The 14,532-nt window shown below is 36.3% G+C and overlaps 2 protein-coding genes across 3 annotated transcripts; one reads left to right on the top strand and one right to left on the bottom strand.

Moving 5' to 3' along the window:
• Window positions 1-8,544: 8,544 nt before the first annotated feature.
• Window positions 8,545-9,267, top strand: LOC117630369. Its single transcript, XM_034363105.1, has 2 exons — window positions 8,545-8,807; window positions 9,048-9,267. Exons 1-2 carry the CDS (start codon window positions 8,614-8,616, stop codon window positions 9,265-9,267), a joined length of 414 nt encoding a protein of 137 aa, XP_034218996.1. The 5' UTR covers window positions 8,545-8,613.
• Window positions 9,268-9,957: 690 nt separating this feature from the next.
• LOC117629631 (uncharacterized protein At5g64816-like) lies at window positions 9,958-11,278 on the bottom strand. Of its 2 annotated transcripts, none has more exons than XM_034362181.1 (2): window positions 11,199-11,278; window positions 9,958-10,421 (listed from the first exon to the last, which is right to left on the bottom strand). In XM_034362181.1, exon 2 carries the CDS (start codon window positions 10,380-10,382, stop codon window positions 10,005-10,007), a length of 378 nt encoding a protein of 125 aa, XP_034218072.1. In that variant the 5' UTR covers window positions 10,383-10,421; window positions 11,199-11,278; the 3' UTR covers window positions 9,958-10,004. The 2 variants fall into 2 exon arrangements, with proteins under 2 accessions (XP_034218072.1, XP_034218073.1); XM_034362182.1 differs by having other exon boundaries at window positions 9,958-10,405; window positions 11,199-11,277.
• Window positions 11,279-14,532: the final 3,254 nt, after the last annotated feature.

Genomic DNA, 14,532 nt, shown 5'->3' with positions numbered 1-14,532 from the left:
CTCTTTTTACTACATATCTTGTTTACAACGTTCCTCACTTCTCCACCTCATCACCTATTTAAAGGAAAGTTCCTACGTTGCGAGCTTACAGAGCGAACAATGATGGTGCCTCAACGTGGTGGTCTCGACCTCAGATATCTAGAATTTGGAGGCACAAAACAGAAAATGTGGGTAGACAAAAAGCAAAGCTTTAAACATAAATTATATTCAGCGTAAATTAACCCCTATGTTTTATAAAATAATACCATGTAATAAAATCCTTGTCTACATATATATAATCCGAAACTTGAAAAACCTCAATTCAATAGACTCATATCATAACAAACTATAATTAAAACCATATATTAAATGCAATCTAAATTTCTTGGAGAACATTGTAAAATAATAAACTGAAAACCTTCAAAGTAAAACCCTTTTACTCAAGCCGTTTCAAACTCATAAACTTCTCCAGAAATCATTTCTCAACCTTAAATCCTTTTCATACATAATTAAGCAGAATCACTTTTTTCCTCGCAACCATACCCTATCGAAGGCCTATGTTGCAAAGCACCATAAGTCCATTGTCAAATCTGAAATTCATGTCAAATATTCACAGGATAGCAACACATTACCCAGTGACTAGGGATAAGCAGTCCAACTGGGGGACTATTCCTCACAGCCCACACATCGGCAACACATCACACGTGTGGCTGCGTCAAGTCTGATGCGCGCATACTGCCCCGCCAAGGGCTTACGGTACATCCCAGGGAGCCCGGTTCTCATCACACACACCAACAACACATCGCACGTGTGGATAACATCCATATCGAACTAGGGGAGGAACATATCGTGGTGTATATCATGCACCAGGGGAAACAATCCAACCGAAGGATTGTTTGACTAGACCACAGGATAGCAACACATTACCATGTGACTAGGGTTGAGTGGTCCAACCAGGGGACTATTGCTCCGCAGCACACTTGCCGACAACACATTGCACGTGTGGCTGAAATAAATCCTATGTGCACAGATTACCCCACCAAGAGCCTATGGCACACCCCGCCAAGAGTGCCTGGTTATCCTCCCACAAGCCCGGTTATCCTCCCAAAATTAAACAAGTTGGATGCTTTGACCAAGAGTGCAAAAATTTGAGATCAATGTGTTAAGTTTTCACAATATCTCTCTCCTACAACTTCTCCTCCTTAAGAAGAATAACTCATCTCTGAATTAATTATATAATTAATTTGATATTAAAAAAATACTTTGAGAATAAATGAAATCAAAATTTTGAGATAGAGGTCTTAAATTTGATATACTTATTCTCTTTTTTAACATATATCTTGTTTACAACGTTCCTTACTCCTCCATCTCATCGCCTAAATTTATTGATTAGTGTTACACATATATTTTACTGTATAAAATCACTTTCATATTTTTCTTCAATCTGTATTTTTCAAGTACAAGTCTTTTTGAAAATCTCTCTCTCTCTCTCTCTCTCTCTCTATCTCTCTCTCTCTCTCTCTCTCTCAAACCTCTTTTACATTTTGTGTTTCGAGGAGAGGGGAGGAAGTTCCTGCTCCCTCTCTCTCTCCCTCTCTCTTTCCTTACCTCCCTACTTATTGTTCCCCCTTCCCCATCTACTAAATTTTGGGTTTTACTTGTGGGGAGGTTATTTGTGTCAAAATTTGTGGATATGTGATTTTGTTGGTTTGATGTTTTATTGTAGGGTGAAGGCCTTAAATCTCAATGGTGTTCTCTAACTCCAAGGTGGGGGTGATGGCTGTGGTGGTGGCGGCAACAACAGCGGTAGTGGTTTTGTTGGTTTTGGTTGCATGTTTACAGTTTTCTTTTTGTAATAATTGCATCAACTCCTTGTGAGTTGGGTGTCTGATTGTTTTCTAGTCTCTACTTGTATTTTGTACTTATGAGTGTTAAAAGTTGTAGTTGTACTGGTAGATTTGGGCGCTGCGATTCATGTATGGTTTGTTCAGGTATACGGCTTTTATGCCAAAATTTCACCAGTCTTTTGTGGCCTATATATGTATTAGCCCTATGTGGTTATTATGCTTTTATATTTGTATTACCCCTTTGCGAGCATTTGTATTTGTCCTTGTGATTGATGGTCTTTGCGCCTAATTTATGAATACAATTAACAATTTTCTCTATTAAAAAAAAAAGAAAAAAAAAAGAAAAAGGGTAAGGCTTGTATTTTAATATTGTGATTTTGAGTTTTTAGAGTTTATAGTATATATCATAATATTAGGAATTGTATTGTTACAACTTGTTTTTTCAAACTTCTTTGATCCTGAGTGATCGTTAGTAGAGACACACCAAATTGTCTTAATTTTTATGTTAGATATAGCTCCATTATTATAATGGCCTTATGTGGCTAATTTGTATTGTCCTTTTATGGCTAGTTTGTATTGGGCTTTTGTGGCTAGTGACTTTTTTGACTAAATTATAAATGCAATCCCAGAATTTCTTAATTAAAAAAAAAAAGATTTCTATTTATAAATATAATATTTTGCAAAAGGCCAATTTTATTGCATCATCTTCATTGTTAATTTTTTTTTTCTCACTATAAGTATGACAAACTGAACTTCATATCTATACATTGTTAAAGGATGGATATCGTTAACATAAAATCCATTTTTATTCTATACATTATTATATATATATATATATATATGTATATGTATATATAAAGTAAAAGGATGAGAATGGTGAAACATTCAAAATACCAAAAAATGCCCTTGATTAATTCAAACATTAAAAATTGAAATTATTAATTAAATGAGGATAATGTGGTAAATTTAATTTTTTATATTAAAAAATTAAAATTAAAAACAAAATCAGATAATAGATGACAGGACCCGACCCAAATTCCATCTTAGAATCTGAGCCGAACCCTGTCAACTTTTAAACCATTAAAATATTCTCAGGGGTAAAATTGTCTTTTATTTGAATAAATTAATAATTAAATATTAATTTATGATCGAGTTGTTACAATAGATCTTACTTTTATGGAACATAACTACCCATGTTATCTTTTCTTACTTCTAAAAATAAAATAAAAAATAAAAAATAAAACCAATTGGCACATGCTCTGCCAAGGGGCTAGTATATATAAAATAAAAGGCAAAGAATGATAAAATATTTAAAAACAAGAACATGCCTTTAGTTATTACAAACATTAAGAATTGAAATTATTAATTAAATGAGGATAATATGGTAAATTCACACTTTTTCATATTTAAAAAAATTAAAATTAAAAGAAAAATCATATAATGGATCCTATTTTTATGGAACACAACTACCAATTATCTTTTTTTAATTCTAAAATAAATTTATTTTTTAAAAAAAGGCTCTCGCAGACGCAGAATGTAAGAACCCAAACCAAAATATCTAAAAATTAAGATTTCTTTATTCTAGCCAAAAGACGATTTTGCCCTCGCATATTTTAATGGGGAAAATTTTGACTTTTTGATCGGGAATGAATTTGAAAATTCTGTTTGCCCCGTTGCGTAGAGCACGGCGAAACGAGTCCGTAGACACGGAGTAGACCCGAATCGGAGTTCTAACGAAGAAAATACGATCAAAATATCACGAAGGGCAAAATGGTAATTTGAAAAAGTCAGATTTTTATCTCTCCCTCTCCCTTCTCTCTCCTCAGTTCTCTCTCCTCTCTCTCTCTCTCCTTCCCGCGCGACCCGCAGCCGCCCCTCCCCCTTCAGTTTCGTCGAGCCGCCGCCACAGGGCACGGCGACCTTCGCCGTCGGTGCCAACCGGACCAGCTCGTCGTCGCCGATCTTCCCTGACCAGTCGCCGCCCACGGGACGACCGGAGCTCGCCTGAAACTGGCGATTTCTCGTCGAAATTCACCCGAAATTCAACTCAATCGTTCTCCCTCATTTCGCCACCAAATCTTTCGAGTGAGGTATGGTTTTCCACCTATTTTGTGTGCTCTAACTGATGGTTGGCTGGGTTTAGATCGATTTCACCTCTAGGTTGGTTAATTTTCGAGTTGAAAATTGGCCGAACTTCGGCCGCTGTGATCGGCCATTTTCGGCCACTTTTTGGGGGTTGTCCAAGAACAAAAGTGACTCCAAATGGGGTGTTTTACCTAGGATAGGAGTTTGGAGTCTCGGTTCCAAGATTTTTCGACGCACCCTAATCGCTTTGGACACCCGATCTGCCCACGCCTGTGGCGGTGCGTGGGCGAGGGTGGTGGCATGTTTCTGGGCAGTTTTGAGGTCCTCGTGCGGTCACGAGCGCGTAGAATTTCGCGGATCTCGATTCGGAGTCGGTTTGAGCCCCGAACGGATTTTCCATATCGCGCGATCCGTGGGTGCAGTGTCGTTAAACAGTTGGATCGCGCTGAATTTTGGATATGTCGGTCTACGTGATTTCAGGATCGCGTAGGATTCGACGGATTGCGAATCGGAGTCCCGGATACTCAAGAATCGCGAACCCTGGGGCTAGGGTTTGGGTTTTAAGCGATAACCCGATTTTGGCTAATCCGACCTTCCGATTCGGACCAAATTCGCAGAACATGGTTCCTCCTCCGTGAGAAACCTTCAGGGAAGCCCAGATTGGCCATCAGAGATCGTGGACCCCACGGGTCCCTGGTCGGCCGATCTGGCAGTTTATCACTTACCCGAGTGTCAGACCTTCTTGAATTGGTCCAAGAGTCTGAAAAGGGCTAATGCAGGCATAGGAGTAACTTGGGGTGAAATGCACGTATTTCTAGGAGCCGGGGGCAGGGTGTTTAATTTAAATTCTTTTATTCAACAGTCTATTAATTTATTATTCTTGGATAATCAGGCACCCGGAGTCCGGCTAACCCACCGGAGGGACCTTCGAAGGGTCCAGCTAGCTCGGACCAGCTGTGAGTGGACTTTCTTTCATAAACGATTTTCTATGCATGAGTTACATAATTGAATTATATAAATAAGGTTTTTAAATGATTTTATAATGGTTTTCTACCAATAAGGTTTTATAAGTCAGTTTATATGAGTTAATTTCATTATTGGATTTTGAATAAGTTTTATGAACTATTCTTCTCGAGTATGATTTTTACTATTAAGTAGTTTAAATTATGTGATGCTTAATTATCGAAGCTACCAATAAGGTTTTATAAGTCAGTTTATATGAGTTAATTTCATTATTGGATTTTGAATAAGTTTTATGAACTATTCTTCTCGAGTATGATTTTTACTATTAAGTAGTTTAAATTATGTGATGCTTAATTATCGAAGCTCCAGTAATATTAAAAGCAGGGTTGAGAACTCTAGAGGAGATAGCAGCAATATTTCAGTTTCACAGAAAGGCAGTGAGTTATTATATTTTTCTAAAAATAATTTATTTTCAAAGAAAACCACCGTGTACCCATTACTTTTGGTGATTACCCAGAGTCGGACCGATGTCTACGGACATCCAGTCTGATTATAGTTCAGTCAGTGCACTTGACTTGCCTCACGAGTTTCGGGGACGCTCGGACCGTGAGTGCCAGGATTTGCGGCTCGGCAGACTTGGTGTCCCGAGACCTGCCAGGATTGCGGCTCGGCTGACTCTGTGTCCCCGAGACCTGCCAGGATTGCGGATCAGGCTGACTACGGTCCCCTGTATCCTGCCTGAGCGACTCGAGCTGACTTGGTGTCATCGAGGACCTGCCGGCGGATCAGGCTGATCATAGTCCCCTGATTTCGCCAGTTTGCGGCTCGGGTAGCCTGTGTGACGCCCGAGACCTGCCAGGGAATTGACGGATAGCACAGGGGTACAATTAGGTGGCAGTTTTAAAGGATTTTTAAGTTTTTAATACAGTTATTATTTCATGCATTTCTATCAGTATCTTTGATACTCCGCATATGTTACTTGGTTATATTTTGCTTATTATGTGAACATTTATGTAGTTATGTTTATTTGTGTTTAATTGAATCTCTCGAGTTTGATTATGATCAAATAGTAGCTTTTATATCCCTATGTTTTTCAAATGGGGGTTATTATGTTCTAAATGGTTTTCTCGAACATTATTTTTGTCCACTCACAATTTTAACCTATTTTTCGCCCCCATGCCGTAGAAGAAGGAAGGAAACCACCCGGGCCATCATCCTAGCTCCCGCCCCATCACCGAAGCGTAGGACCCCGTTTTAACTTTTCTTGGTTCTGTAAATTTGTTTAAACAGGCTCTGATATCTTGTTGAACTTGAGAAACTGGAGTTAAGATCTGTTTGTTGAATTAGTCTGGCCGTTGGTAGGATTTTTGAGACTGTTTGACAGGTGGAAGATTTTGTGTTTGGTCAAAATACAAGGGAAACTCTGCCGAATTTTCGGCAGAAGTCGGAAGAATTTTAAAAGAAATTGGAAAAGGAAAGGGTAAAAAGGTCATTCGTGCCCGACATTCCCCAGGTGCCGGACACGCACAGGATTCGGCTTGGATTCCAAAGCGAAAATTGGGTCGGGTCCTGTCGCAGAAGCACTTGCAGAGAGGCTAGTATATATATAAAACAAAAGATAGAGAATGGTAAAATATTCAAAAAGCCCAAAAATACGCTTTGTTAATAAATAAAAACACCAAAACAAAAATATCCCATATAAATGGGGCAAAACAATCAAATGTAGCCAATAAACAAAACTAAAAACAAATTGAAAAGAATAAATAACAAAATATCGTGTTGCCATTGCACACGTTCTTTGAGTGAAATATTCGAGAAAATTATAATAAAAAATGGTATGATTAAGCACAACTTTTTTTGTGAATTAAAACACTCTTTTGCCTTTTCTTTCATCTATATATATAAAGCAAAAGGCAGAAAATGATGAAACATTTAAAATACCAGAAAATACCCTTGGTTAATTCAAACATTAAGAATTGAAATTATTAATTAAATGAGGATAATATGATAAATTCACATTTTTTTATTTTAAAAAATTAAAATTAAAAACAAAATCAGATAATAGGTCTTACTTTTATAAAACATAACTACCCATGTTATCTTCTTAATTCTAAAAACTAGCCTCCCTGCACGCGCTTCCGCGCCTGCAAGAGGTTTTTTTTTAAAAAAATTTAAATTTATTTTAGAATTAAAAAAGATAATGGGTAGTTGTGTTCCCTAAAAATAGGATCCATTATCTGCTTTTTCTTTTTCTTTCTTTTTTTTTAAAAATATGAAAAAGTGTGAATTTACTGTATTATCCTCATTTAATTAATAATTTGAATTCTTAATGTTTGCATTAACCAAGGGCATTTTCTGGTATTTTGAATGTTTCACCATTCTCTGCCTTTTGCTTTATATATATAGATAAAATAAAAAAGAAAAAAGAAAACCAATTGGCTCATGTGGCAAGGGCCTAGTGTTTATTTATGAATTTGCTTTTAAAAGTGTTCATGTGACCCTTGTGTAAAAAATTAAAAATAAAAATTTGTGACTTTCGTCACTGTTACATTACACTATCTTTTTTTCAGACGCTTCCACGTGTGAGAGGCCTTTATTTTTTTAAAAAAAATAATAATAATTTTTTTTATTATTTTTGCAATTGTATTTTTCCAGATTCTTATTAATATCTGACATTCTTTTGGTAGGATTGATGTCACTTGCACATCCAATTTTAGACTTACTTTTGTTTTCATCAATTATTCAAACTTAAAGTTTCTAATATCAATAGAAATGAGTCTCTTAGCTCCCAAAATTTATTAGACTATCCTTCTGGAGGCATTTTTTAATCACGCGCTATGCGCGACTTATAAAATTTCTTTTTCTATTTTTGCAATTGTATTTTTCTAGATGGTCGTCTTAAATTTTTTATTTTATTTTTATCACCTGTATTTTCTAGATGTTCGTCTCAATAGTTTCTTTATTTTCTTTTATCTAGTGTAAACTGTTGAGACGAATATCTAAAAAATAAGGGCAACCAAAAAAAAAAAAAAAAAATTAAGACGACCATCTAAAAAAATACAATTGCAAAAATAAAAAAAGAAACTTTGTAAGTCGCGCATAGCGCGTGTGATTAAAAAAAGTCTCTCGAATGCGCGGACAAAGAGGCTAATCCTTAATAATCTCATTGTTTTGTCAATGTATTGGACACACAATCTAACCATCTTTTTCTCCGTTGTTATTAAAGATAGGGTGACAGCATTATTTCATCAGATTAAATTGCTATTAGTACTATAAAATATTAATCTTGCTCTCCTTCCTCCGTTAATTTTTTCTCAGATCAGATTAACATGCTAGAGATCCACATGATTAGTTATTTTGCAAACTTCCTTCCGCGCAGTCAATATAAATTGCAAGCCATAAATTATTTTATATATTTATTTATTTGGTCAGAAAGCCATAAATTATTAATGCTACATTTCTGTTGTAATATTACATCTCTAACCATGATTTGACACGTTCAAATGTGGAATCCTACATGCAAGAAGGTAACCCCACGTTACCTTATTACATGTAACTGGCTAGAAGCCTAGAAAGTGTTCAAATTTGAAACAACTCCAAGTACAAAACCACCTTTGATATGACCCAGTTGAGCCCCTACTTTTAACAATCCTCCAAATTTAGTGGCATGGACAAATTTAGCAGAAGAACCGCACTGTTTCTTTTTTGGTTCATCATCGTCTCACTTCAGATTCCGTCGATGATCGGGGAAGGACAACAACAGGTTGAGAAGAATGAGCAAGAGCAGACTACATTTGGAAAAACAATGCAAGATACAGTCAATGTGCTCTATGATACAATTTCTGTCCTGCAAAAGTCACATCAAAATGCCTGGGACAAAGTCAAAACCATCATAAGTGATATGCAATTGCAATTTTCCCCTCCAAATCTAGAGTAAGTGCTTCTGTTGCAAGTTTGCTACTTTCATGAAAAACTAGCAACAAGTTCACCCCATCTTTTCAAAGATGGCATTTCTTTTCACATGGAATTTTAGAAAAATACCAAAAAATTGCGGCGCCTAAGGTATTCAGTTTAATGTGTGGCAACCCTATGCACCCCAATTTTCGACTATTCTCGAAAAGTTTTACAAAAAGTCTTAAGTTTGATGCCAAGTTTCTCAAATTGCTTTCTCAGTTTCAGGGGTGCAGATGAGGCAGATGGAAAGGGTAGCACTGGTGGTGTTGGGATGGGAGCGAAATTGAAAGAGGCAGCTCACAAGAGTTTTGAAACAGGCAAACACACAGTTGAAGAATCCGCAAAATCAGCTGGCGCAGCAGTGGGAGAGACAATGCATAAGACAGCAGAAAAGGTAAAGGAAAAGGTCTCTCATGAAGAGCCCCATGCAGAGCTTTAAGAATTTTTTGATGCTTAATTCGTAGAGTTAAGGCTTTTTTGGCTTAAAGATTTGTTTCATTGTAAACTTGTATCAATCTGCATTCATTCAGTTTGATAACTTTATATCAAAATGGAGAGTTATGAAGATTCAGCAATAAGCAAATCAACGATCTCATATTTTACCTTTTCTTTAAAATAATTAAAGACAGACTTTCTTTATTAAAAAGCCTAACACATATGATCATGAAGTGTCCGAACTTCCTTTCGTGTTAGTGCTCTCGAAAGGCCTTGAAAGGGCCAAAGTCTTCAAGTGAGAAATTATCCTCCTCACAGAGCAACAATTTCACAAGTTCCATTAACCATTTGCAGACTAAAGTAAAACCAAAATAAATGAGAACAAAACATTTAGGGATGCTAAATTCAATGTCATCTAAACCTAATAGATGCACAAACATTGGCTTTGCAATATGACTATTATGCTTGAGTGTAAATACCTGAAATCAAGCCCACCAAGCGAGCCAAACAAGCTTAAAGAAACAAGCACCTAAATCGACATCAGTTGCAAGCTCAAAGACAAGAAAGCACCTATATATGTGCCAGAAATCAGCCTTAAGAGCAATCAAGCACAAAAATTTAGTCCAAACTTCTTAAAATTGATAGCCGATAATCAGAGAATATGTCACAAAATAATAGTATCCAACACTATGATAACTCGACTTGTAATACACATTCCTCTTTTAAGTTGAAAAAAATATACTAAGAATAACTGGAAGAAGAGAGTTTTAGACATTCACTCTGGCATCTCCGAAGGCATATGTCATTCCAGTTAGGTACTTGATGTTGGTTTACGCAAACAGTGCGTGCGCATGCATCAGCACACGCATCCAGCTCCGACACACCACACACAGTGACACAAGTATCAGGAATTGGGTCCTTTGAGAATGCACCTAGCTTTTTCAGCATTCTCTTGGATGTACATACCCTCTCACAGACAAAAATCTCATCAGAATTCTTCTCTCTCCCCCTGGCACTCTTTAATCTCTGCTCTTCAGCACGCCTTTTCTTCACTCGAAATGCTTGTCCTGCAACCACTGCGGGGATTGCAGCTAATAGGGACCACCACACTTCCACCATCACCAATGCAAGGTCAACCTCTTCTTTAGCAGTCTTTAACTGAAATAGGAAATACAAGAAACTTAGTTATCCATTTAGTCATCAATAAACTGCCAGCATATACTTCATACAATTCTACAGGTCATTTCGGTGTAAATTCACTGACTATAATATAATCGAAGTCAATAAATTGGAGACATGGTGAAAGAATCCTTGAATTACATGTAACTCATACAACATCACAGTTTTCAGTAAACACGAATTTTTCTTAGAAAGAATGGAGGAAAACTGTAAACCAAAGTTCAACAAGTTGTTAATTATCGAGATTCGACACGATGCTAAACCAACCTTGAGAGAAACTAACCAACATTTAATCTCACACAAACATTTTCTGGGATTTAAACGCTGAACTCCAATAATATTTATGCACAGATAACAGCGGCTGTTTCTTTGTGACTCAACAACACCATCGATTAACAATTATCCCAAAAATAAAGGCAAAGAAGAAGAAGAAAAACTACCACATTGATAAATCAAAAAAACATGAAGCAAACTAAAAGAACTAAATCTCACACACCCAAAGCTTAAACCCAAGTTTTAATTTTTATTTTTTGGTTACACTTTTTTCTCAGAGATTACAAATGTTCTCAGCTAAAGCATAATAGCGAACTTCACTGAAAATCGTTAAGAATCAATGGGAAATTCAAAGGAAAAACAGAACCCTTGAAACTTTGAAATTGTGAAAAGAAGTAGAGCAGGAAGAAGACGAGTTGGAATATTTTAGTATGAACAGTTGGCTTAGGGTTTTGAAGACGGCTCCGGGTTTGGGAAGCATACCTGATATACGACGAGGCGTCTGCTCTTCTGGCCTGAGAGTTTGAGGGAGAGAGGAGAGACAGACAGACAGATAGAGACAGTGTATGGGCTGGGTAATTAAGTTGGAGGCTGGACTTGGGCTAATTGAAAGGGATAGCCCAAACATTTTTGTGGAGGTTTTTTTTGTTATATATATATTTTTTATATACAAACGATGTTGGAAGAGAGGAAAATTGAATCTAAGACCTCGAGTGCAGGATAAAAGCTCTTAACTCTTAACCACTTGAGCTACAAGCCCCTCGTACTTTGTTTTTTGGTTTTTCCTATTTGATCTTCAATTAATTAACAAAAGAACTTCTTAAATATATCTCAGCAAACAGAAAAAGGAAAAAAAAAATCCAAAATAATCACTTCTTACCCAATTTCAATGCCACATCCAATTAGGTATTTCTAAGTAAATACCTTATTTGTGACATAAGTAAAAACTTACTCAAATCCAATTCAATCTCTAATTTGGGTAACTTGCTCCCTACTCTCTCCATATATATAGCACCACCAAGACGAACACCTCTTCCTACATAAGCAAACCCACTTGTTTACAGGGTACGTTAAAACCCTCTCTCTCTCTCTCTCTCTCTCTCTCTCTCTCTCTCTCTTGTTTCTACAAGTTTGTTCTACTCTTAATTAACAAAACTTGAAAACCAACCACCACAATTCTTCTGTGTTGTTGGATCCTTCTACTTTGAAAACTTGGTTTGAATGCTATAGAAAGAGTTTCTTTGTTTCTTGCGTAATAAGTTTTTTTTTTTCTTTTTTTTTTTTTTGGTGTTAAGTTCTTGCACATTAAGCTACCTACCTAGAGAAGGACAGTATACAATTCAGCTACTAGATTCTTTCAGTTTAATTGAAGTAAATTGGGTGAGATACAGTTTTGAGTTATAATTGTGTCATCAATGTGGAAAATTGAATGAATGTCAGTTTTTTTTTTAAAAAAAAAAAAAATTTGCAACACTTGCTTGAATGAATGTCAGTTATTTCGTATAATTTAATTCTTTTGTTCTTGTTATTGCTCTTCCTAACAGAGATTTGAAGCAAATAAGACAAGGAAAGAAACCAGCAATCCAACGATGAAGAAACAAAGCAAGAGCAGCAGCAAGTATGTGCCACGACAAGCATCAACAAATATTCAAACAAAACCACCACTTTATCCTTCTCCAACTCCTCCCCCTCCAAACTCAACCTGGTCTCCATGGATGGATGGCTTTACCAAGGCAGAGTCTAAAGATGAGAAAGATAAGATTGATGCTTACATAAACTATGCCCTCTATGATCCAAAGAAACACTTCGCCGTCCACGCTCCAACTAAGATTAGACGATTGCCAATTTTTGAAAAGATAGCCTTGTAAATTTTTTAATTTTGTTTCTTTATTCCATTTTGATCAAGGAAGATTAGGAATTCGAACTTGAGACATTTTTCAACATTAACAGGGCAATGCGATATTAGATATGGTGCTAATCTACACAACTGTAACTATTTAAGATGTTAGGTCATATGTTGTAACTTCAACTATAGAAATAATAGTCCCAATTAACCCCTTTTTTTTTTTTTTTTTGGGAGAAATTCTGGGATTCTCTTTATAATTAGCCAAAAAAGTCACTAGCCACAAACTGTTGACGTGAGTCGCCTAATTAATCAAGGAGATTTACTTCCTTGATTAATTAAGGGATTTACTTTCCTATTTTTTATATAAGTGCTAAATCATTGTACAATTAGGAGATACTTTCCTAATTCTTTACTATATCTAATTCCTTGTAAGACCCTCATGTAAACTCCTATATATACAACCTGATGGAGAAGAATAAAACAAAACCTAATACATTCAAACAATATTCATATTTTAGCATGGTATCAGAGTCAAGTTCTCTTGTGACCTGTGCTTGCGTTCTTCTTGAAATTTAAGTGTTCTCCTCCCCTCTAGGGGAGGGAGAGTGAAAATGATATGTTTATTGACATATCCCCATTACCTTGACGTATTCCCATGAAGATACTGCATATTTCTTTACTTTGACGACCCCTTCTCTTCAGGGGGGGAGGGGGAGTGAAGAGAAGTTATTTTGTCTCTAAACCCTTATCTCAAATTTCTCATATTCAAATCCAAAACCCTAAATTAAATTCCTCATATTTTTCCCCAAATCCAAATCCCTCAAATCTAAAGTCCTCAAATCCTCTTATCCAAATCCATAAACACACACCCTCAAATCTTATACACATATCTCTTAAATCCAATTCCTACATTAAATTCCTCACATCACCTTCCTCATCTTCTTATATCACGTCTTACTTCCGCTGCAATGTCAAGAACCCATACTATTCTCCATCTTATTGCAAACTCACAGAAGCATGTGGTCAATCCTGCTGACTTGGCTACCCAGACTCTTGCTTTTATCACCACCACCAAAGGTTCTACTTTTTATACGTCCTCCAAGACTAGACATTGCATATGATGTGAGTGTGGTTAGTCAGTTTATGCATTCGCCCAGTGTTTCTCATAGGAATGCAGTTGATCGGATCTTAAGATACTTAAAGTCAACTCCTGGGAAATGATTAATGTTCTCAAAAAAATGGAGATCTTGAAGTTGTTGGATACATAGTTGCTGATTGGGCTGGTTCTATTACAGATAGACGCTCTACTTCAGGTTACTTTACATTAGTGGGAGGTAACCTAGTCAATTGGCGGAGTAAAGAGCAAAATGTGGTTTCTCGGTCTAGTGCAAAAACAGAGTATCGAGGAATAGCCCACGGAGTTTGTGAATTATTGTGGATTAGAAAACTCTTGACAGAATTAGGCTTCAAGCTAGAAAAGCCAATGAAGTTGCATTGTGACAACAAGTCAGCTATCGATATTGCCCATAATCCAGTTCAACATGATCGAACCAAACATGTTGAGGTGGATAGACATTTTATTAAAGGAAAAAAATTGAGAAAAAGATCATCCGCCTACCATTCGTAAAATCAGAAGATCAACTGACAGATATCTTAGCCAAAGCTATTTATGGAATAGTATTTCATGACTCACTTACCAAGTTGGGCATTGGTGACATATATGCACCAACTTGAGGAGGAGTGTTGACGTCAGTCTCCTAATTAATCAAGAAGATTTACTTCCTTGATTAAATAAGGGATTTACTTTCTTATTTTTTATATAAGTGATAAATCATTGTACAATTAGGAGATACTTTTCTAATTCTTTACTGTATCTAATTCCTTGTAAAACTCTCATGTAAACTCCTATATATACCTCCTGATGGAGAAGAATAAAACAAAACTTAATACATTCTAACCATATTCATATTT

This window comes from Prunus dulcis, chromosome 6, assembly GCF_902201215.1.
Source record: "Prunus dulcis chromosome 6, ALMONDv2, whole genome shotgun sequence".
NCBI lineage: Eukaryota > Viridiplantae > Streptophyta > Magnoliopsida > Rosales > Rosaceae > Prunus > Prunus dulcis.
Note: the sequence above shows the minus strand (reverse complement) of the source record. Positions and strands in the feature narration are given on the sequence as shown.